The sequence below is a fragment of the Pleurodeles waltl genome, chromosome 3_1 (genome assembly GCF_031143425.1).
Source record: "Pleurodeles waltl isolate 20211129_DDA chromosome 3_1, aPleWal1.hap1.20221129, whole genome shotgun sequence".
NCBI lineage: Eukaryota > Metazoa > Chordata > Amphibia > Caudata > Salamandridae > Pleurodeles > Pleurodeles waltl.
In genome coordinates, this window is record NC_090440.1 from 874009197 (window position 1) to 874035145 (window position 25949).

Sequence of the window (25949 nt, forward strand, 5' to 3'; positions counted from 1 at the left end):
CTATCCATCCCCCCTCCCAGCGGAGCTTAATATGTTCCAGTGTGCCTGGTGAGTGGATTATTAATGTACGGTAAATCTGGGGGATCCCACCACAGCCCAGTCCCCCCATAAGGAGCTTAGCCTCCAGATGGCTATATTCCAGTAGTGTCACAGACTTGAAGATGTGAACTTAGATGGCGTGCAGTAATTGCAGGTGTTTGTAGCATTGAGTGTGGGTAAGATCATAAGTGTTTTGGAGGTCTTGAAAGGAGTGGCTGTGTGTGCCAGTCCAAACATCACCTAAACCGAGTTTCCTGAAGCCGGAGCGACCTCCGCCCAACTAAAAGAGTTTTACGAGGCCATGCGCCTCATTTTTTGGCGGGCCGACCCTGATATGGTGCCTTCGGGCTCAAGGAGCTCGGCTGAGGGGCCTTCGGGTTCCGCACCAGCAGCTTCGACCCTGGCCACGAGGTCACCTCCAGATCCGCGCGCGGATCTGCACCGTCGCCAGTCGCACCCTCAAGACCTTCCCCGGCGCTTGGTCGATTATTGACGTTCCAGGCATCGGTGGTGCCCATATCGACGTTGACCCAATTCTTATCCCCGACGACTTGAAGTCGGAGCGGCGTCGATTGAAGCAGCCTTCGGCTTCGGTGGGACCTATTCGCCCCAGGTCCGATTCAGACCCTTTTTTCTATGGGTACGAATATGGGGAGGATTTGGAGGGGTCCATGGACCCTTATGAATACCAGGTTGATCCTGTTATGGACTGGGCACAGGATTCGGGCGAAGCCAGTGGTCTGGATACTTCTCCTGACACTGGCATGCTGTCTCCTCCTACCGTGGCTACGGCGGAGGGAGCAACTTATGGTATGGTGGTCAGTAGGGCAGCTGAGGTCCTCGGCCTTGAGCTGCCTATTGTAGAGGTCAGGTCTAATCTCCTGACGGAGGTGCTTCAGCCTGGGGCTTCTACCTCAGAACCCCTTTTACCATTCAATGAGGCCCTCACCGATGTCCTTTTGGGTACATGGTCCAAACCCAACACAGGGGCTCTTGTGAACAGGACTATCGCACCCCGCCATCGGCCCGCTCCGAACCACCCAAAATTCCTGTTCCAGCACCCCTTTCCCGCCCCTTTTGTGGACACGGAAGGGGTGCCCTGTCACGTCCTCCACACAGCCACTGTGCCATGCATGCTGGCCAGCCTGTGCGTGGCCGAGGACGCGGAATCCCACGTGGCCGTGGGACAAGGAACCAGAGGTCTGTCCAGTCCACCTCTGCCCCCGCTGCAGCCTCCAAACCCTCCTAGTCCGCCCTTCACTCCTGCTCAGTTGGTGGCAGGATCCGCCATCACCTGCCCCACTGGGACATATCACCACGGATGGGTGGGTTTTGCAGATCATTCGGAAGGGCTACTCCCTCCCTTTCGAATCTGCTCCACCACACATGACACCATCTTTCCATCACCTTCCGAGGATCATTTGGCGCTTCTCCGCCAGGAAGTCGCGGCTCTCTTGGCCAAGGGAGCTATACAAAAGTTCCCTGTGGCAGAAGTAGGTTGTGGTTGTTATTCCCGCTACTTTCTGATACCAAAGAAGGACAAGAGCTTACGTCCTATCCTAGACCTTGGGGACCTGAACTACTTCCTCAAGAAGAAGAAATTCAAAATGCTCACCCTGACTCAGGTTCTGTCTGCCTTAGACCCAGGAGACTGGATGGTTGCGTTGGACATGCAGGCTGCTTATTTCCACATCCCTATCCTGCCTGCCCACAGATGTTACCTACGATTCGTGGTAGGTCACGAGCACTTTCAGTTTAGCGTGCTCCCCTTCGGCCTTACCAGCGCCCCTCGGGTGTTCACAAAAGTGATGGCGGTGGTTGCAGCTCATCTGCGCAGATTAGGGGTCTCAGTCTTCCCCTACCTCGAAGACTGGCTGTTGAAGGCAGACTCGCCCCAGACAGTCGTCTCCCACCTTCAGACTATGGCGAACCTCCTGCACACGCTGGGGTTCACTATAAATGTGCCGAAGTCACACCTGACTCCCTCTCAGACGCTCCCTTTCATCGGGGCAGTTCTGGACACAGTGCAGTTTCGGGCTTATCCTCCCGAAAAGCAAGTCCAAGACATTCAGGCTATGATTCCAATCTTTCAGCCTTGGTCTTGGGTTTCAGTAGACTGACTCTGAGGCTGCTGGGCCTCATGGCCTCCTGCTTCCTGCTAGTAACACATGCCAGATGGCATATGCAGGCTCTGCAGTGGAACCTGAAGTTCCAGTGGGTGCAGCATCAGGGGAATCTCTCCGACATGGTCCAGATCTCAGAAGGGACTGCGAAAGACCTGCAGTGGTGGCTTTCGAATCCGAATTGGGTCCACGGCAGATCCCTCTCCCTTCCCCAACCAGATCTCTGTATAGTGACAGATGCGTCACTTCTGGGTTGGGGCGGCCACATGGGAGAGGCGGAGATCAGAGGCCTCTGGTCTCCGACAGAATCGGGGCTCCATATAAATCTGCTGGAGCTCCGGGCGATCAGGCTTGCGGTAAAAGCATTCCTTCCCTCTCTCAATGGGAAAGTGGTGCAGGTGTTCACAGGCAATACTACCGCCATGTGGTACTCCAACAAGCAGGGTGGAGTAGGGTCCTGGACCCTTTGTCAGGAGGCACTACGCCTCTGGACATGGCTGGAACATCAGAGCATTACCCTGATGGTTCAACATCTGGCGGGCTCCCTCAATGCTAGAGCAGACTAACTCAGCCGTCGACGCACAGTCGATCACGAATCTGCACCTGAACCTGTCCAACCTCCGCCTTCATGCGTGGAGATTGAGTGGCAACAGTTGATGGCTTTCACCCTTCCACCTAAAGTCTGCAATGTTGGCAGCCAGGCGTCCATCGACTAACACTGTATACGCCTGTCGTTGGAATAAATTTGTGGCATGGTGTACCAACAAATCTGTTGATCTCCTTTCTGCCCCTCTGTCAGAGGTTCTTCTGGTCATTCCTTCTTTAGCCCAGCAGGGCTCTGCTTTGGGCACCCTTACAGGTTATTTATCTGCCATTTCCGCCTTTCTTAGGCTCCCTGATCAGCCCTCACTCTTTAAATCACCTATTGTGAGTAGGTTCCTAAAAGGGCTCACCCATTTATTTCCTCCCACTCCATTTATCATGCCTCAGTGGGACCTTAATCTTGTACTTACTTGTTTGATGTGTACCCCCTTTGAGCCAATGCATGATTGTCCTTTGCGGCTCCTCACCTTAAAAACTGTCTTTCTGGTCGCTATCACCTCTGCTCGCAGGGTGAGTGAGCTTCAGGCCCTTTCCTCAAAACCTCCATATTTGTCTGTACGTCCTGACAAGGTAGTGCTACGCACTAGAGCTTCCTTCCTTCCTAAGGTGGTTACACCATTTCATGTAGGCCAGCCCATCACTTTGCCTACCTTCTACGTACCCAAACATCCTTCCCATGAGGAGGAGAGACTCCACCGTCTGGACCCAAAAAGAACGCTGGTGTTCTATCTCAATCGTACTAAAGATTTCCGTGTGGACGATCAACTCTTCTTTGACTATGTGAGTGCGAAAAAAGGGAAGGCAGTGCAAATGCGTACCATCTCTCTATGGGTGCTTCTTTGCATCAAAATGCGCTACGCTTTGGCTAAGAAGCAACCTCCTGAAGGCTTGCGTGGTCATTCCACCAGAGCAACTGCTGCTTCCACTGCGTTAGCACGCGGAGTTCCTGTCCTGGATATCTGTCAGGCAGCTATGTGGGCATCCCTGCACACGTTTGCTAAGCATTACTACCTGGATAGTCAGGTCCGTCGAGACGGCTACTTTGGTCGTCCGGTCCTGCAGGACTTTCTAGTATGATCTTAGGTTGCAGCCCACCACCGAGGATGGCATTGCTTTGGTATCTATTCTAAGGTAAGGAATCTGCAACTAGAAGTCTCTATCAGAGATACACGTTCCTTACCTTCGGTAACAAAATATCTGGTAGAGACATATTCTAGTTGCAGATTCCTTACTGCCCACCCATCCTCCCTGCTTGTGAACTGATTTCTAGGGACAGGGATTCCCCCTTTCAGGTCCTTAGCTCTGGCGCACCAATCTCAGTGTTCTTAGCGGCTCTGCGCTCTGGCGTGGAAAGTCGTTAAACTGACATCGCTGCGTGAGGGCGGCGTCTATGTATTACTCCCGACGTCATCACGCTGACCACGACACCTACGACTCTGTTGAGTCGACCGACAGCACCTACTGAAGCAAGGGTATTGCTCGAAGAAAAATCTCCAGATCCATTCTGACGCCTAGGGGAAATTCTAAGGTAAGAAATCTGCAACTAGAATCTGTCTCTACCAGATATTTTGTTACCGAAGGTAAGTAACTTGTACATTAAGGCCGTTTCAACAAACGTCATGATCAGGCGCAGACATGGTGACAAAACTAAACATTAGAGCTCATGTTTTCCTTGGGACCAAAAACAGAATCTAGTACATAAAAAATAGAGTTCTGATTAATTGACTTTAGTGTACTCTATCTTCTCTTAAGGTTTGCTGAGGAGTATGTGAAGGACCCAGATCGAGGCTATGGGATGGGTGTTGTCACAGTTTTCAAAAAGCTGTTGACCAGCCAAAGCACCGATGTGTTTGAGCCAGCACGTGAACAGTTTGAAGGCAAAGGCTCATATGGCAATGGGGCAGCCATGAGGGTAGTTGGCATTCCACTTGCTTATCCCGATATCAAGGACGTGAAAAAGGTTAGTTAATATGTTGTTTTTTCTTTTTTTATTTCTTCATTTGGCCTGGTGGGAGGTGCTTGTCTATTCCAAACTGAGTCTCTACTAGTTTGAAGATAGGGAGGCCCCCGTGGGAAATCTGGAGCTTGCAAGACATGGTGGTCCTTCGTATTTCTGCTATTTTTGGGGACATTGCCTGACCAACCGTTACTGGTGACTATGGCCTGTCCTGCTTGTTCTGATCGCCATTTAAGAGTCCAAATCAACTTCTTGAGCACCTTTCAAGATTACTGCTGTGTTTATCGATTATGTACGTGGGTATACACTGTTGCAGGTTCTCCTCTGCACTTCACCATGTAACTTTGTATATTTTTGTAGGACGACCTGTCACAATAGGTATGCAGGCCTTAACCCGCCTTGTAGAGCAAGGCTGGTCCAGTTACCTCTATTTCTGGATGAGAGTTCGGAGAATAGCCCATAACTGCTTGAGAGGATCAAAATATAGGGTACTACTCTCACATTCCAGACTCACAGTGATAGCAAATGACAATAGTCCAAAGCTATTGCTGCGGCACAACTGTTAACTGTGCTAGATAAAGGGTGTTAAAGTGAAGCACAGTTCTAGTCTCTGTGTACCTTGATTTATGGAGATCGTTTCCACCTCTGCATGTATGCAAATGTATAAAATCTTAATGACATTAGGCCATTGAGAAGAGCCCAATGTCGTGTTGCAATGCATTTTATTCACTATCACTCTCAAGGCACTTGTGTGATGCTTTTTGGGTCTAATCCCTGTATTTTTGTATGTCTTTGATTTTCTTACTTCATTTTGTGACAGTTTGCCAAGATCAGTGGTCAGTTGACCCATGCTGCTTCACTGGGTTACAACGGTGCCATTCTGCAGGCCCTGGCTGTGCACTATGCTCTACAGGGCGTGCCGACCAACACGTTCCTGGATCAGCTCATCAGTAATATGGAAGCTGTGGAAGGAGATGAGAAGTCGCTAGCTGATGCTAAAGAGTAAGTGAACAGGCAGAAGGAGTGAGGTCTGAATTGTGAACATAAAGATCAATTTCTCCTTGTTACACTTTGTCTTGGTGAGTATCCCTATTTTCTGTGGGTGAGTGAGGCGGGAGTGTCAGCAGCAGGTGTGTGTGTGAGCTTTGTTCAGACATTGGAGCTTTGAGAAAAGTAGATGCTCATTCGTGTACCCTCGGTTTGAGCTGATACGATAGACATTCTTCATGCTTTCATACCAAGCAAGTTATCACCTAAGATTTTTTTGTACAATGAAAAATATCTCCATTTCTATTGCAGATTAAAAAAATAACAGTGGCAACCGAATAGATGAGTTTCACAAAGCCTCCTCAACACCAATAAACCTATTTAAACGCACAGCATAAGATGGGGCATTCAGGTTTGTTGGGCCGCTTACCAACAAAAGAGCCATATAAACAAACCTGATACAGAATAAATTCTGTTGAGCAGAGCCCAAACTCACATTTATACATAGCAGGGGGACAGATTGTTATCTTCATGAATTACGACGTTATCTTAAATCAAGAAGTGGAAATAATTTAGATGGCACTGATTGTACTGCCTTGCATGGACAGGGATCTAGGAAGACTTTCTGCTTTATTGATAATACGCCAGCTTTCAACTTGCATTAAGAGATCTTTTATACAGGGAGTGCAGAATTATTAGGCAAGTTGTATTTTTGAGGATTAATTTTATTATTGAACAACAACCATGTTCTCAATGAACCCAAAAAACTCATTAATATCAAAGCTGAATATTTTTGGAAGTAGTTTTTAGTTTGTTTTTAGTTTTAGCTATGTTAGGGGGATATCTGTGTGTGCAGGTGACTATTACTGTGCATAATTATTAGGCAACTTAACAAAAAAAAAATATATACCCATTTCAATTATTATTACCAGTGAAACCAATATAACATCTCAACATTCACAAATATACATTTCTGACATTCAAAAACAAAACAAAAACAAATCAGTGACCAATATAGCCACCTTTCTTTGCAAGGACACTCAAAAGCCTGCCATCCATGGATTCTGTCAGTGTTTTGATCTGTTCACCATCAACATTGCGTGCAGCAGCAACCACAGCCTCCCAGACACTGTTCAGAGAGGTGTACTGTTTTCCCTCCTTGTAAATCTCACATTTGATGATGGACCACAGGTTCTCAATGGGGTTCAGATCAGGTGAACAAGGAGGCCATGTCATTAGATTTCCTTCTTTTATACCCTTTCTTGCCAGCCACGCTGTGGAGTACTTGGACGCGTGTGATGGAGCATTGTCCTGCATGAAAATCATGTTTTTCTTGAAGGATGCAGACTTCTTCCTGTACCACTGCTTGAAGAAGGTGTCTTCCAGGAACTGGCAGTAGGACTGGGAGTTGAGCTTGACTCCATCCTCAACCCGAAAAGGCCCCACAAGCTCATCTTTGATGATACCAGCCCAAACCAGTACTCCACCTCCACCTTGCTGGCGTCTGAGTCGGACTGGAGCTCTCTGCCCTTTACCAATCCATCCACGGGCCCATCCATCTGGCCCATCAAGACTCACTCTCATTTCATCAGTCCATAAAACCTTAGAAAAATCAGTCTTGAGATATTTATTGGCCCAGTCTTGACGTTTCAGCTTGTGTGTCTTGTTCAGTGGTGGTCGTTTTTCAGCCTTTCTTACCTTGGCCATGTCTCTGAGTATTGCACACCTTGTGCTTTTGGGCACTCCAGTGATGTTGCAGCTCTGAAATATGGCCAAACTGGTGGCAAGTGGCATCGTGGCAGCTGCACGCTTGACTTTTCTCAGTTCATGGGCAGTTATTTTGCGCCTTGGTTTTTCCACACGCTTCTTGCGACCCTGTTGACTATTTTGAATGAAACGCTTGATTGTTCGATGATCACGCTTCAGAAGCTTTGCAATTTTAAGAGTGCTGCATCCCTCTGCAAGATATCTCACTATTTTTGACTTTTCGTAGCCTGTCAAGTCCTTCTTTTGACCCATTTTGCCAAAGGAAAGGAAGTTGCCTAATAATTATGCACACCTGATATAGGGTGTTGATGTCATTAGACCACACCCCTTCTCATTACAGAGATGCACATCACCTAATATGCTTAATTGGTAGTAGGCTTTCGAGCCTATACAGCTTGGAGTAAGACAACATGCATAAAGAGGATGATGTGGTCAAAATACTCATTTGCCTAATAATTCTGCACTCCCTGTATGTGCTTGTGTTTTGTAGAGTGTTGACACATCACTTTTCACCCAATTTTCAACGTTTTGGAGTCTGGATGTGAGATTTAGGTTGTTGTCCTTCTGGGAAATGTTGGGGAGTCGGGTATTCATCCTGGTGATATGAAACATCTGATCTTGCTGACTGAGTTTAATTTGTGCACTGAGGTCTTAACACTTGCTTTTTGTGGGGGCATTGTGGTAATCCTCTTCAGACTGAATTTCTGGAATTTGGGAGGAAATGTCAGTCTCTTGGGTGCTTGATTCAGCATGTGTTGCAAAGGATTTAGTCGGGTGTGGAATTTAATAAAAAATGTACTTGTCCATGGGACAAGTTGCTTCTTAAATCTACTTGTTCTGTACAAAATCTAGTCCTTTTGGTGCTGTGTAATGCTGCAACAAATTATGGCAGCAACCTCATTATGCAAGAACTCTGATAATAGCCTCTCTGATTGTGCTAGGGCTAATACTATAGGAGACTTTGAATACTAGCAATTTCAAGCCCTACTATAGCAATTTCTTTTTTTTGCCACCTTTGTTGGATACTACGGCTGGTAGAAGCAGTAAGCAATAGTTCCAAGACTAGAATGCCTATGAGGCTGTGCAAACCTATTAACTTGCATGTTTTAAGGCTTTCACAATCTCTTCTCTATTTTTACCATACTGAGAAAGGTTGGAAATGTACTCCTGACACGGGCAGAAGTAGAAGTTCTTCCAGGGTTGATAAAAAAGTGGTTGGAAGGAAAGTGAACTTGTAAACGCTCAATAGATTTTCACATGAGCAAATCTACACATGAATATTTGCTCGTGTTAAAATACAGTTCACAAATATTTTCTAGGAGTAGATTTCCTGGTCTGTTTCTGTAAATTCTTGAGAATTCATGAAACCTACAAATGCAAAGACATATGTCATGGGTGCACTTTTGTGACTTTCTAGAAGAATTGAGCCCCTCATTAGTTGTGGCATTAACCAAGATATTTTGTTTTTATTAAAATCCTATTTCTCTCTATGCATTTATTGGCTGGCTTTACTGTGAGTGATAGGATTGTGCTCTTCCACAAGGAGAATACTGGCACATAAAGTAGTTTTGTTCAATGCCAGGAACTACTGTGGCAATGTGTGCTTTTTGGGACCAAAGAAATATAAATATATATATATATATATGTTCGATGGCATGTGTAGCTGCAGATACACATGCTGTGCATTATCCTGCCATCTAGTGTTGGGCTCGGAGTGTTACAAGTTGTTTTTCTTCGAAGAAGTCTTTTCGAGTCACAAGACCGAGGGACTCCTTCCTTTCGGCTCCATTGCGCATGGGCGTCGACTCCATCTTAGATTGTTTTCTTTCCGCCATCAGGTTCGGACGTGTTCCTCTTCGTTCCGTATTTCGGTTCGGAAAAGTTAATTAGCTATCGGAAAATTCGACGGTATTGTTTGCGCTCGGTACTGGGTTAGTGAGTGCACATCGACTTCGGGGCCTCCACACCTCGGCGGAGCCTGGTCGGCCCGACCGCGTCCATCTTCAAAACCTCATGGACCGGACTCCCTTCCGCTTCTGCCCCAACTGCCACGCAAAGTATCCTTATACAGACTAACACTTGGTCTGTAATCAGTGTTTGTCTCCCGAACACAAAGAGGATACTTGCGAGGCCTGTCGGGCATTTCGATCCAAGAAAACACTACGGGATCGAAGAGCTCGAAGACTCCAGATGGCGTCGACACCGGCCGGGCACATCGACGTCGAAGAAGAGGAGAGTTTCTCCATTCGAGATTCGGTCTCGGACGAGTCCGAGATTGGGCAGCCAAAAACGCAACAAACCGTGAGTAAACCAGCCCCTGTAAAAACTCACACCAAAATAATGAAGGCCAAGGGGACGCCATCGCCAACAGGCCATGGATTTACCCGAAAACACGGTGACCAAACATCGGCACCGAAAAAGGCCTCCCAGCAGCCGAAGACATCCGACTCCGGTCGAGATACCGGCTCCGACCAGACGCGGCACCGAGAGTTCGGCACCCCGAAAGTCAAAAAGGTTTCCTCGGAGCCGAAAAAGACTGTCGAGAAGATTTCGGTGCCGAAACATGCAGTTTTGGAGCCGAAACAGAGCTCCTATACAGAGGAACAAGGCCTTGCAGCACAATTACAAGGCCACAGATTTGAACAAGAACTGGGTATGGGAGAGCCAGACCATACCCAGAGGCATATACAAAAAGACACTGGAAAGATCAGAACTCTTCCTCCAATAAAAATGAAGCGCAAGCTCGCATTCCAAGAGGTGGAAATGAAGCCAAAAGCGAAAGTGGCTAAAGAAAAGACACCACCACGATTCTCGCCACAGCAATTGCCAGCACATTCACCACATCTGTCCCCGGTGGCGACACCCCCAATGATGCAGTCACCTACACACACAGGGATGAGCCAGGATGACCCAGATGCATGGGATTTGTATGATGCACCGGTCTCAGACAATAGTCCTGATTGCTACCCAACAAGGCCGTCACCACCTTAGGACAGTACTGCATACATGCAGGTGGTTTCAAGGGCAGCTATATTCCATTATGTAGCATTGCATGCAGAGCCCATAGAGGACGACTTTTTGTTCAACACCCTGTCATCTACGCACAGCCAATACCAAAGCTTGCCAATTCTGCCAGGCATGCTAAAACACGCCAAACAGGTGTTTCAGGACCCAGTAAAAGGCAGAGCCATCACGCCTAGGGTGGAGAAGAAATATAAACCTCCCCCTACTGACCCTGAATATATCACACAACAGTTGACTCCTGATTCGGTGGTAGTAGGAGCAGCCCGGAAAAGGGCAAACTCCCAAAGTTCTGGAGACGCACCACCGCCTGACAAAGAAAGTCGGAAATTCGATGCAGCAGGCAAGAGGGAGGCAAGTAGCCAATCAATGGCGAATTGCCAATTCACAAGCTCTACTGGCAAGATACGACAGGGCACATTGGGATGAAATGCAACATCTCATTCAACACCTTCCCAAAGAGTTCCAGAAACTTGCTCAACAAGTTGTTGAGGAGGGCCAGACTATCTCCAACAACCAAATAAGGTCAGCTATGGACTCAGCAGACACGGCGGCCAGGACAGTAAACACGGCGGTAACCATTCGGAGACACGCATGGCTACGAACCTCCGGATTCAAGCCAGAAATTCAGCAGGTTGTGCTGAATATGCCTTTCAATGAACAACAATTATTTGGGCCGGAGGTGGATAAGGCTATACTGTAGAAAAACTAAAAAAAGACACAGACACGGCTAAAAGCCATGGGCGTGCTCTACTCCCCACATAGCAGAGGCACCTTTAGGAAGATGCACTTTAGAGGGGGGTTTCGTGCTCAATCCACAGAGCCTTCCACCTCACAACCCAGACCCACATATCGGGGCCAATATCAGAGAGGAGGGTTTTGAGGACATTATAGGGGTGGACAATTCCCTAAACCAAGGGGGAAATTCCAGAGCCCAAAAACCTCACAAACTAAACAGTGACTTCAATGTCACAAACCCCCACCACGCAACACCAGTTGGGGGGAGGCTTACAGAATATTACCACAACTGGGAACACATAACTACGGACGCGTGGGTCCTAGCCATTATCCAACATGGTTATTGCATAGAATTCCTACATTTGCCACCAGATGTGCCTCCAAGAGCACACAATATGTCCAAACAACACTTAGACCTGTTACAACTAGAAGTCCAAGTATTGTTACAAAAGGAAGCAATAGAACTGGTAACCAACCATCAAAAAGGAACAGGTGTATACTCACTGTATTTCCTAATCCCAAAGAAAGACAAAACACTGAGACCCATATTAGACCTCAGAACACTGAATCTTTACATCAAATCAGATCACTTTCACATGGTGACACTTCAAGACGTGATTCCCTTGCTCAAACAACAGGACTACATGTCAACGTTAGATCTAAAGGATGCCTATTTCCACATACCCATACATCCTTCACACAGGAAATACTTAAGGTTTGTAATACGAGGCGTGCATTACCAAGTCAAAGTATTACCATTCGGCATAACAACAGCCCCAAGAGTATTCACAAAATGCCTTGCAGTAGTAGCCGCTCACATCAGGAGACAGCACATCCACGAATTCCCTTACTTAGACGATTGGTTAATAAAAATCAGCACTCGGCAACAGTGTTTTCTACACACAAAATACGTCATAGAAACCCTACACAAACTAGGGTTCTCTCTAAACTACCAAAAATCACATCTACAACCGTGTCAAATACAACAATCCTTAGGAGCAACAATCAACACACAAAAGGGGATTGCCACTCCAAGTCCACAAAGGGTACAAGCCTTCCAAAATGTGATATTAAACATATACCCAAACCAACATTATCAAGTGAAGTTTGTAATGAAACTCCTAGGCATGATGTCTTCATGCATCGCCATTGTCCCAAACGCAAGACTACACATGCGGCCCTTACAACAGTGCCTAGCAAAACAATGGACACAGGCACAGGGTCAACTTCAAGATCTAGTGTTGATAGACCGCCAAACACACTTCTCGCTTCAATGGTGGAATCCTATAAATTTAAACCAAGGGCGCCCATTCCAAGACCAAGTGCCTCAATATGTGATCACAACAGATGCTTCCATGATAGGGTGGGGAGCACACCTCAACCAGCACAGTATACAGGGACAATGGGACCTTCAACAAAGCCAACTGCATATAAATCATTTAGAACTGCTAGCAGTGTTTCTAGCATTGAAAGCATTTCAACCGCTAATAGCCCACAAATACATTCTTGTCAAAACAGACAACATGACAACAATGTATTACCTAAACAAACAAGGAGGGACACACTCATCACAACTGTGTCTCTTAGCACAAAAGATTTGGCATTGGGCGATTCACAATCACATTCGCCTAATAGCACAATACATCCCGGGGATTCAAAACCAGTTGGCCGACAATCTCAGTCAAGATCACCAACAAACACACGAATGGGAAATTCATCCCCAGATACTACAAACTTACTTTCTACGCTGGGGAACACCAAAAATAGACCCCTTCGCAACAAAAGAAAATGCAAAATGCCAAGACTTCGTGTCCAGGTATCCACACCCTCAGTCCAAGGGCAATGCGTTATGGATGAGTTGGTCAGGGATATTTGCTTACGCTTTTCCCCCTCTCCCACTCCTTCCTTATCTGGTCAACAAATTGAGTCAAAACAGATTCAAACTAATACTAATAGCACCAACCTGGGCTCGCCAACCATGGTACACAACACTACTAGACCTGTCAGTAGTACATCATGTCAAACTACCAAACAGACCAGATCTGTTAACTCAACACAAACAACAGATCAGACACCCGAATCCAGCATCGCTCAATCTAGCAATCTGGCTCCTGAAGTCTTAGAATTTGGACATTTAGACCTTACACAAGAATGTATGAAGGTCATTAAACAAGCTAGAAAACCTACTACAAGACATTGTTACGCAAACAAATGGAAAAGATTTGTTTATTACTGCCATAATAATCAAATTCAACCACTACATGCTTCCGCAAAAAATATTGTAAGCTACTTATTACACTTACAAAAATCTAAACTAGCATTTTCTTCTATTAAAATACATCTCACAGCAATATCTGCTTATCTGCAGATTACACATTCAACTTCACTTTTTAGAATCCCAGTCATCAAAGCATTTATGGAGGGTTTAAAAAGAATCATACCCCGAGAACACCACCAGTCCCCTCGTGGAACTTCAATATTGTATTAACACGACTCATGGGTCCACCATTTGAGCCCATGCACTCTTGTGAGATGCAATACGTAACCTGGAAAGTAGCCTTTCTAATAGCTATCACATCTCTTAGAAGAGTAAGTGAAATCCAGGCATTTACTATACAAGAACCCTTTATACAAATACATAAACATAAAGTGGTTCTCCGTACAAATCCCAAATTCTTACCAAAAGTTATATCACCGTTCCACCTAAACCAAACAGTGGAACTCCCAGTCTTTTTTCCACAACCAGACTCAGTAGCCGAAAGAGCCTTACATACATTAGACATTAAAAGAGCACTGATGTATTACATTGATAGAACGAAACAGTTTCGCAAAACAAAACAATTGTTCGTAGCCTTCCAAAAACCTCATGCAGGAAATCCATCTCCAAACAAGGCATTGCCAGATGGATACTGAAATGTATTCCGACCTGCTATATCAAAGCAAAAAGAGATCTACCTATTACGCCAAAGGCGCACTCCACTAGGAAGAAAGGCGCCACAATGGCTTTTCTAGGAAATATACCTATGACAGAAATCTGTAAGGCAGCCACATGGTCTACGCCTCATACATTCACAAAACATTACTGTGTAGATGTGTTAACAACACAACAAGCCACAGTAGGACAGGCTGTACTACGAACATTATTTCAGACAACTTCAACTCCTACAGGCTAAGCCACCGCTTTTGGGGAGATAACTGCTTACTAGTCTATGCACGGCATGTGTATCTGCAGCTACACATGCCATCGAACGGAAAATGTCACTTACCCAGTGTACATCTGTTCGTGGCATGAGACGCTGCAGATTCACATGCGCCCTCCCGCCTCCCTGGGAGCCTGTAGCCGTTTTAAGTTGAATAAAATTTGTAAATACTTACTAGTTTTTATACACATTATGTACATACATACTTACTGCATTGCATGGGCACCTTTACTATATACACAACTCCTACCTCAGCCTCTGCGGGGAAAACAATCTAAGATGGAGTCGACGCCCATGCGCAATGGAGCCGAAAGGGAGGAGTCCCTCGGTCTCGTGACTCGAAAAGACTTCTTCGAAGAAAAACAACTTGTAACACTCCGAGCCCAACACTAGATGGCAGGATAATGCACAGCATGTGAATCTGCAGCATCTAATGCCACGAACAGATGTACACTGGGTAAGTGACATTTTCCATATATATATATATATATATATACATGTTCGATGGCATGTGTAGCTGCAGATACACATGCTGTGCGTTATCCTGCCATCTAGTGTTGGGCTCGGAGTGTTACAAGTTGTTTTTTATATATATATATATATATATATATATAGTTTTTTTTTTTTTGTGCTTTTTACCAATGTTTGTTACAATGGTGAGGGCCTTGCAGCTCCCACAACAATAAAGTGTTACAAAAGCCATGTCAAAACAAGACACGCATTGACAAAACCAAAAGACTGACAACCAGTGTCCGATTGTTGGCTTCTGCCAGTGCTTGTTTATTTTCATGTTTCCCATAATCTTGTAGAAAATTGTTGCACTGGTTTTCTATTATGAATATTATTTTTGAATACTAGCATGTATCAACACATTTTACTAAATGATGCTTCAAAGAAATAGAACATGAAAGTTCATTGTAATTTCTATTTTGAAACAAAGAATCCTCCATCTTGCTTATGAGCTTTTGCAAACATTTGCATTTAATGTACGTAGCCTCATATTGTTAAACTTTTCGAACCTTCGTACGTGTTTATTTATTTTTTTTTTACCGGATCCACTGTCAGTAGTGCAGTGTGACCTTACAACCTTCCTTTAGAGTGCTCACCCTATTAATAAAGGCTTTGCATTAATGAACCATAAATGGACACAAAAATTACATCAACCTTCCCTGTAAACTGGAAGCCAAAGGGTTTGTGCTGCAGGGGGTTGGGCCTACTTGTACCAAGGACAAAATAAACTTGAAAACCTGTCCGTGACCCCAAACAATATGTTCTGGGCATCGGGCTATACGAATTCCACATCCGTGATTTAGATAACTCTTCTCTGCATTATAAATTGGTGCTAGATTTGATGGTTGAGATCGGTTTTGAGGAGAGATCTGGAATAAACTAAATTGCAAAGATTTCCACTTTCTGTGCTGTGCTCAATTCCTGAGAACAATATAAAGGGAGGGAGGCTGTGAATGGGTCTAGAATTAACACAATGAGTTTTGATGCCATTGTCTCTAAGTAGATTATCCTTTGTTGATAGTGGGTACAGGGGTGTGGAATTTATTTAAATATCTACTTGTCCAGGGGACAGGTTGCTTCTCAAATCTACTTGTCCTGTAAAAAGATCTACTTGTCCCTTTGGTGCCATGTAGGGTGGCGACAAATTATGGCAGCAATTAATAGCCTCTCTGATTATGCCAGGGCTACTACCATAGTAGGGCTTGAATACTTGCAGTTTCAATCCCTACTGTAGCAATTTCCTTATTTTGCCACCTTTCTGCAGATCTGCATACTGGGACTGGAGGAAGCAGTAAGCAATAGTTCCAGGGCTGGAATGCCTTTGAGTCTGCAAACCTACTAACCTGCATGTTTTAAAGATTTTTACCAGCTTCTCTCTAATATTTTCCCATAATAAGAAAGGTTGGACATTTACTCCTGACAATGGCAGAATTATAACTTCTTCCAGGGTTGGGAAGAAAGTGGCTGGAGGGAAAATGAACTTGCAAATGCTCAATAGATTTTCACATGAGCAAATCTACACATCGTATTTACCCATGCTAAGATACAGTTCACAAATATTTTATAGGGGTACGACATATACCATGGGTGCACTTTTGTGACTTTCTTTAAGAATTTGGGGCCACATGTAGGTAGGTTCAGATTTGTGACCTGCAAATTGCGAGTCGCAAATCCGAATGTAGGATGGTGTCCTTGACACCAACTGTGATTCGCAATTTGCGACCCCCCCGCGAATGGTGGCCTGCTGGAGACAGCAGACCACCATGTCTGTGACTGCTTTTCAATAAAGCAGGTTTTTTTTTGTTTTTTTTTTTGGTAATGCAGCCGTTTTCCTTAAAGGAAAACGAGATGCATAACAAAAACGAAAAATGAAACATTTTCGTTTCATTTTTTCAGAGCAGGACCACTGCCTGCTCTGAAAAAATGTTTACAGTGATATTCACAATGGGGAAGGGGTCCCATGGGGCTCCCTTCCCTTTTGCGAAAGTGTTAGCACCCATTTGAAATGGATGCAAACTGCGATTGGTTTGCGCCCGCGTTCGCGGTCACAAAACAATCCTACATTGCACTGCGAGTCACAATTAGGAAGGGAACACCCCTTACTAATTGCGAGTCGCAAACCCGTTTTGTGATTCGGTAACCAGGTTACTGAATCGCAAAACTGGGTTTGTGCATCGCAATGTGCTTTTTGCACATCGCAAACAGCGAAAGTCGCTGTTTGCGACATGCAAAAAGCTACCTACATGTGGGTCTTGGTCCCTAATTAGGTCTGGTGTTAACAAAGACATTTCTCTCTCTTTCGGCTGGCTTTACTGTGAGTGATCGCATTCTGCTATTCCACAAGGAGCATATTGCCACACAAAGTAGTTTTGTTCAGTGTCAGGAACTACAGTGGCAATCAGTGATGTAACGAAACTGGAGGGTGCCCCTTTGCAAAGAACATGGAGGAGCCCCCTCTCCAGACTCACTCAGGGCAGGTGCTGTGCTGAAGGGGCCCCCTGGAGGGCGGCTGCGGGGCCTTTGTTATGCCGCTGGTGGCAACGTGTGCTTTTAGAGTTCAAAAACGTTTTGGGGGGGGTTTGCCAGTGTTTGTTACAATGTTGAGGGCCTGGTAGCTCCCACAACAATAAAGTGTTACAAAAGCCATGTCAAAACAAGACACGCATTGATGAAACCTAAAAGACTTATAAAAATATGTCAGATCAGTTGGCTTTCAGTGTTTGTTTATTTTCATGCTTCCCATAATCGTGTTGAAAATGGTTACACTGATTTTCCATTAGAAATATTTTTGGGAAATACTAGCATGCAACAACACATTTTACTAAATGACACTTCATTTGCATATAATCAGAGAGCATTCTGGGAGCATTATACTTAGCCTAAACTTTTCAAACATGTGTGCACACGTTTTTTGTTTTTTTTTGTACTGGAACCAACGTCAATAGTGAAGTGTGACCTTAAAACATTTATTTACTGCACTCACCCTAATAATGAAGGCTTTCAAATAATGAACCATAAATACAAGTTCGAACAGCATTATCTTTTGGAAACACATTACCTCAACTGCAGAGAGTTCCACTCTCTGTAAACAGGCAGCCAAAGGGTTTGTGCTGCAGGGGGTTGGGCCTACTTGTCCCAAGGACAAAGTAAACATAAAAACTTGTTGCCCTTGACCCCAAACAAGATGTCCCAGGCGTCGGGCGATAGGAATTCCACATCCCTGGGGTAGCTGAGTTAGGATGTTATTTTTGCTCTCTTTTGATACCTAAGTGTTAATGGATCGGATTATTGATTGCATTCATTATGAATGTAGTTGGTGGCTTAGCAAGGGTTGCATTTAAATGCTGAAAAGTTGTGGTGATGGTGCACATCCTTGGTTTTGACCAACACTTGGGTTGTTAACAGTTTTTGTATGTTAACCCTTATCTTAGAAGAAGAGTCAGAACCACACTAGCACCACTCTGACGTCTTAGTTCTTTTCTTCCAGGTGATTTTGTAGAGTCTTATAGTTGACTGCATCATACGCCGTTGACAGGTTTAGCATTGAGGATCCACTTTCACGAGTATTGGGCAGTGTTAGTTTGGTATTTCTGAGAGGCCTGACTTCTCGTGGTTGATCATGGTTAACATTAGCTTTCCAAAGGCTTGGTTTTGTGTGAGACCTTGCCCCCAGGATCTTGGAAAGGTTTTCCATGTGAGATGATACTCTGACAGGCCTCTGAAGTCTGCCATGGGATGTCTTGTCTGATGCCTCCTGAGAGGATCAATGTGTCTTTTTTTTTTTTTTTTTTTTTTTATTATCCAAATTTATTTATTTTTGAAATAGGAAACAAAAGACACCAACACTACAGTGAGTACAGTAAAGCACAAGCACATTGGATAGGTCCGTACATGATGTGCAGTTGGTAACCGAATACCCACCACCCTGGCCCAGGGCAAATACATTGCTTAGAGTTCAGTCCATGATGTGCCCTCCGCTTCTCCCAGATCGCCTCGTACTTCCAAGGACAGCCCCTCGCCTCATAAATCAGTTTTTCTCCTTGAGAGCACCAGTCCATCCCCACTTGCCACTTTGTGACGGATGGCATCTCAGGACTTTTCCATTGTTGCGCAATGTCTCGTTTGGCCACTAGGCAGGCCACTCCAATGAAAGTTCTCTCCGTTCGGGCCCCTCCCAACTGCTCCAGAAGGCCCAGTATCGCCACCTTCACATTCAAATTAATCAAGCCCCCCAGCACCGTAGAAACTTCCCTCTCCACCCCCTCCCAAAAGGGGCTCACCTTCGAGGCAACATGCAGGAGATGTGCCTCCACCTGACAACACCTTGCGCACCCCGCAGGGGTCCCAGAACTCATGTGTTGCAAGTGCCGCGGAGTGAGGTATGTCATGTGAAAGTAGTTAATCTGCACCATCCTCAAACACGCTGATATGCTCAGCTCACGTGGTGCAAGGCAGGCCCTCCCTCCAGTCGTCCTCGTCCAAGTCACCCACCCAGGCTGCCCATTAGTCAAGTCCATCTGGTGCGTTAGTGAGTAGGGAGCGGTGAGTCTGGGTGATGGCACCTCTTCCCAGTTTTCCCATCAGGAGTTTCGCCTCAAGACGGCTGTAATCAGGGAGGGACAAGGCCAGAGACAGGTGATTTCCAGGGCATGGCGCAGTTGGAGGAAACAGAAGAACTGAGTGTTAGCCAGTGCATAATGGTCCTTCAGCTGTTGGAATGACATAAGCCCCTCTGTGTTATCACCCAGATAAGTAATTCCGATATTGTCCTAGTGTTTAAATCTTTCTAATTCACCGACCTGCCGGAGCCAAGTGCCCTGCCATAGGGGTGTCAATTTAGTGAGGCGTTGCTCCCACCCCGTCGACCGCAGTGCCGCCTTCCAGCACTTCACCACCACCTGTGTACAGTGAGGGGCAGCACAGGGAATCCGGCTCCCATATAGCAGCCCCAGGAGACCCTCAAAGCCCGCCTGCCAGATCTCCAGCCGGTAAGCCAGATTGTCCCAACCGCCCTTGAACCATTCAATGATGGGGACCATCTGGGCCGCCAGGTAGTAGATGTACAAGTCCAGAATTCCGATTCCCCCTTCTTATGGAGATTTCCACGCTGAGCGGGAGGGCGACATAGGCCACCCTATGTCGCCCTCCCGCCCATATCAAGGAGGTAAGCTTGGAGGTGAGGGATCGGAACCAGGCCTGAGGGACCAAGTATGGGAAGTTTGTCAAGCAAGACCTACAAGTATCTGGGGAGACAGATCATCTTGAAAAGAGCAGTGCGGCCCAATGGGTTCAGGGGGAGGTGTCACCGCCTGCCCAGGTCCGCAGACAGGGTCCGTGCAAGTGGTTGGAAGTTGAGTTCCCAGGCCAGTTCTGGGATTGTCGAGAGGTGGGTTCCCAGGTATTTGAAGGCATTATGCCTCACCGTGACGGTGGGACACCATTTGTTTCCCCCCTGCCTGTCCCCGCACCTCCACCAGCACTGATTTCCCTAGGTTCTGATGCAGGCCCAATGCCTCGCCATACAGCGTCAGGAGCTCAAGGCATCGGGGCCAGAGTCTCGTGGCCTCCCCAGAAACACCAGAACATCTTCTGCGTACAAGGTCCTCTCATTCACTCCCCCATAGCCAGCCCCTCATAAGCGATTCTCCCTGAAGAAGGTGGGCCAGCGATTCAATGGCCAGGGTGAATAGGAGGGGTGAAAGAGGACAGCCCTAACTCGTTCCTCCTGATCGGAAAGGGGTCCAACAAGATGTCATTGACCCGTACTTGGGCTGACGGGTCTCGATAGAGAAGGTGTACCATCCCTCTGAATTTTGGGCAGAGACCGATGCGGATCAGCACCTCTTCTAGGAAGTTCCACGCCAAGGTATCAAAGGCCTTGTGGAAATCCACTAGGAGGAGTGCTAAATCCCCCTCCAGTCTATCCTTCTGGGAGAGTGCCACCTGGAGCTTCTCAGGCAGTGACGCATGCTCCTACCCAGCATGGAGCCACACTGGTTTGGGGGGAACAGGGAAGGGCAGTGAACGGGGCAAGTCGAGTGGCCAACACTTTTGCAAATATCTTAATGTCCGCATTAATCAGCGAGATGGGTCGATATGAGGAACACTGGTCTCTGGGTAGGTCACTCTTTGGTATGACCACAATGGTGGCTCAGTCCAGACCTGGGTAGAATGCGCCTCGTTGAGCGGCCGCCTCATAGGCGCTCACGAGATGGGGAACGAGGCGCCGACAAAACCTCTGATAATATTCTATAGGGTTCGCTGTCCGGGCCCGGGGTCTTCCCAGCCTGAGGGCCGATATAGCACAGTCTACCTCTTTCTTTGTCAGAGGCAGGTCCAGTTCAGCAGCTAAGAGGGGAGGGAAATGTCGTTCAGAATGGGATTTTCCTGTTCGCTGGGGGTTGGAGCACTCTGGAATAGAGGTCCTCGTAATAGGAGGCAAAGGTTTGTGCTGTCTCCTCTAGGCCCTCCCGAGCAACGCCAGTCCGGTCCCTAATGAGTGGCACCACCCGCGCTGAAACATCTTGGGTCTCCAACAAGTACAGCACTTTCCCCATCGTATCTCCTGATTCGTAAACCCTTTGGGTCGAGGACTGCCAGCACTGCCCGACCTCTCTCTGTGTCTTTTTAAAACTGTTTTGTAGAGGCATCAATTTGGTTGTTATAGCAGAGCAGTGATCAGATGACAAACAATATGTTTTGGTCTTTGTTGCTTCATGAAAAGCCTACGTGAGGTTAACTGGTATGAGAAACAATGGAACCTTGAAACATAGTGGTGGTGTGATTTTTTTTTTTTTTTTTTTTTTTTTTTTTTTAGGTTTCCTCTGATGTTGCGTATTTTCTTCCTTTTTTGCCTTTGAATATGTATTTTTATGGCTTGGGAGAGGTTTGCCAATTTTAAATGCTAGATATGGGGAATACGAAAAGCTCCCCCTTGCTGCTATACAGTCAGTCACATGGCTATACGATTTGATTCAGAGCAGCTTATCTAACTAAAAAACGTTCAACAACCCTGTCTGTGCTATGTAAGCCAGGATGTGCAGTCAAACAAACTGTGACTCGGCCATCCACTGATTCAGATATGAGCCTTGAAAGAGGTTACTCTGGGAAGTACCCCTAAAGTGCTATATCTGGAAGTGTGAATTTTTAAGGTGTAGAGTTGAAAAAACTCTTTAATTATGGACAGTATTTGCTTCTAGACATCACTCTTAATGGTGTTGATGGTCTACTCCAATAGTTAATCTGCACTTTTTATGTTTTTTGCTCAATTACAATGTCCACAGGCAGTTTTACAGGGTCTGTTAGTGTAATTTAAAATAGTTTGTAAGCAACCAGATTATGTTTTGGATGCATCCCCAGGAAATTGTGCGTCAGGCCATTCTGCACGGGGAGGTTTGCAGCTGCTTAGCTTTTTAGGGTTGAGCCTGCAGTAGCATCTCGCTTGTGAGACACTATTGCATGTTCACTTGCGTGGCACTCTTCTTTAGAGCCTCGCAATTGGTGAGTGGAGACCTAGCTTCATTTCTGTTCCTTCCTGTGGAGTAGGGACCACGCACTGATTGAGTCAACTTAATTAGTACCCGTCGGCTGCTCCAGACATGTCTAAGGTACTTTTTTTTTTTTGTTTTTTTTTTTTTTTTTTACTTCTAGTGCCCGTAGGCAGAAGTCGTGTGACTGGCAAAAATATGCCGAGCAGGACAAACAAGATTGCAAAGTTTTATTTTCTATAGTGAACTTTCTTTTATTTTACCAAGTCTTGTTTTTGCTTGTAGGTGCTGATCTGAAGAGATGATAATCTTGTTTTAAATATTGCAAAGTGACTTCTTTCTTATGTGAAATTTCCGAAATTATGCTGTATCACATAATCGTGCAGTACATCGCAGTCCACTCCACTCCACCTCACTCCAATCCACCCTACCTCTCACCAATCCACCCCCTCAATCTAATCCACCCCAGATCAGTCCCCCTCAGTACAATCCACCCTACAGTCCACCCCATTCCAATCCAGCCCACTCCACCCCAGTCCAATCCACCTCAAACCAATCTTCCTCAGTCCAGTCTGCCCCACTCCAGTCTGCCCCATTCCAACCCAGTCCACATCACCCCACACTATTCCACCCCAGTCTAGTCCTCCCCACACCAATCCAATTCATACAACACCAGCCCCCCACATCCCACTCCAAGCCACCCCACTGCAATCCCCCCACTCGAATCCAGTGCAGCCTAATCAAATCCACCCCATTCAAATCCAGTCCACTACATCCCACTCCAACCCAATTAAAACCATCACAAACCACCCCACTCCAACCCACCCCACCCCACTTCACTCCAACCCTCTCAAATCCATCCTACTCAAATCCAACCCACTCCAATCCACCACCCTCCAGTCCCATCCACCACACCCCAATCTACTCACTCCAATCCACTACAATCCATTCCACCCCATTTCATTGTAATACACACCACTCCAATCCACCCACCTCATTCCAATCTATCCCACTCCAATCCTCACCAATCCATCCACCCTACTCCTCAGTCTAATCCACCCCACCCACCCCAGTCCTTTCCATCCCACCCCAATCCTATTCACCCCACTCCAGTCCACCCCATCCCACCTCACTCCAATCCACACAACTCCAGTCCAATCCACCCCACTCCAATCCAGTCCACCCTACACCAATCCAATTCACCCCATTCCACTCCAATTTTACCCCACTTAAATCTAATACACCCTAATCGTCCCCAGTCCAATCCAGCCTACCCCACTATAGTCCACTCCAACCCATCCAGTCCACCCCAGTCCATTGCACCCCACACACCCCAATCCACCCCACTCCAACTCACTGCACTCAAATCCACCTCATCCAATCCACCTCAATCCACCCAGTCCATTCCACCCCACCCAATCTAATCCAACCCACCCTTCCAATCCACCCAATCCATCCAGTCCTCCTCACCCAGATACAATCCACCCCGCCCGAATCCAATCCACCCAACCCCAGTTCAGTCCACTCCACCTCATCCAGCCCACTCCAGTCCACCCCTGCCCAGTCCACCCCACTCAATCCACCCCACTCTACTCCAGTCCACCACACTTTAACCCACTGCAATCCACCCCGATCTACCCCAATCAAATCCACCTCACTCTAGCTCCAATACAATTCATCCCGCAACCTCAGTCCACTCCAACCCACTCCACTGTATTCTACCACATTCCACCACACTCTACTCCACTCCACTCTGACACTGCACTCTACAACACTCTCTGCTACTGAGCCACGGAACTCTAGTCACCTCTTCTCCACTCTGTGATACTATACTCCAACAAATCCACTCTTTAACATGCTACTCCCCTCTACGACACTCAACTCCAACAAATCCACTCTGACGTGCTACTCCCCCTACTTCATTGTAGGACACTCCATGCCACTAACTTTTCGTCATGCTGAACATCAGCCACACTGGTGTACGAAATGGCTAAATCAGATTGCCAAAGCCAATGGCACTTGCATAGGCGAGAGCTATTGGCTTTGCAATGCTTGTTCTAAATTGTAATGACATAGGACACGATGGCAAACAACGCCTTAGTTTGTGACGTGTACACTGATTCATTCTCCTCCAGCACTTCGCTATCACTGGCATTTCAAGTGCCCTTTCATTGATTTGTAACTTCTTTCTTCTCGCAGGCTGGATTTGGTAGAGCTTCCGTTCACCAATCGATTAAAGAAGATTAAGGAGTTTGTGGAGAGGGGCCAGATTTCAAAAGATGATGTGATATCGGAATTAGGTAGGTTTTTGTTCTGTTTGATTCTTCTTTATTTTTTATCGTTTACCTTTAGGGCCTGGCTTTGTTGCATCTTCCAAAATCTGAGACTACTAAACGTTCTGAAGACCTTCAGGGACCCCAGAGGGAGAGAGACGGGCTCCTAGTAGAGCTGCACAGATCTAGTGGTAAAAAGCTGGGGGTTGAATGAGCTGGACAGCCTTGAATAAGCAAGATATTGTTGTGTGGAAAAACTTAAAAGCTCTGAGAAGGAGATATCCATAGGTAAAGCACTGGAAGAGCTTTGTAGTCCAGGGTACTAAAGGATGGGCGTATTTAAAACCTGCACTCTTCGGGCAATAAGATTAGACCTGGGAGAGTTATACAGCCTATAATTCAAAACACTCGAGTGTCTGGAAAACCTGTGTGACTGGGGGACTGGCATGGTGAAGCTTTTTACAGCCCGTAGAGGGCTGGGCCACTTTGGGGGCTTTACCTGTCAGAATCATAGAGGACCGGGTATTCGTGAGAGTTCCGCAGACAAGCGCTTAAGCGACTGATTCTTAGCGAGCTGTTCAAACCAGAGGGGGGAGTTCTGGGCGTGAGGCATAGTTTCTGGCTCGCAGTGGGTGAAAGCCTCCTCCTAGGAGCTCTTACACACAATGCAGGAAGTGGTTTGGCAAGAGGAGGTACAAAACCGTGAGTGGGAGCCGTTCTGGCCTTCATGGGATGCCTTATCCCAGGGAGGGAGACGGCTGAGGAAGCTACTTGCTCGTGGTGGGAGAGACTGGGGTCAGAGAAGGCCCTGGACCCTGAAGGAGCCGCGCAGTCCAGAGTAGGCAAGGCCGAGAATTAGAGAGACGCGCAGGGAGAGTGTAGAGCACTGGTTTGATGAAGCTACATATCGGATTTGAGCCTGCTGCAGGCAATTGTCATTTTATTATCAGGGAAATCGACAGTAAGAACCGGACCAACAGACCATAAAAAAGTCTCACAAAAAGCCAGAAAACCGACCCACACACAGACCTGTCAGGCACTGCCTGGTGGCCTTTTAGGTTAGACCGACCCTGAAGCTTTCCCTTTTATACTGAACATAATTGTCATTACACCGTATGGATTCATAATGCTTGTAAAATGTCAAGTATGCTGTAAATCTTGGTTTTTGGTACATTTCTCTAAGTGGCTGCATTAGCCACTTTACCGGTTATGGAAGGGATTTGGGCTTCCCAGGAAGGGGCCAG

General features: G+C 46.4%; 1 protein-coding gene across 1 annotated transcript in view; it reads left to right on the top strand.

Moving 5' to 3' along the window:
* ADPRS (ADP-ribosylserine hydrolase) overlaps positions 1-25949 on the top strand; it is a 51546-nt gene that overhangs the window by 22360 nt on the left and 3237 nt on the right. Inside the window, exons 3-5 of the mRNA XM_069223836.1 lie at positions 4518-4725; positions 5543-5724; positions 24632-24732. Of these exons, the coding sequence (XP_069079937.1) occupies positions 4518-4725; positions 5543-5724; positions 24632-24732 (491 nt within the window). The remainder of the gene's footprint in view (positions 1-4517; positions 4726-5542; positions 5725-24631; positions 24733-25949) is intronic.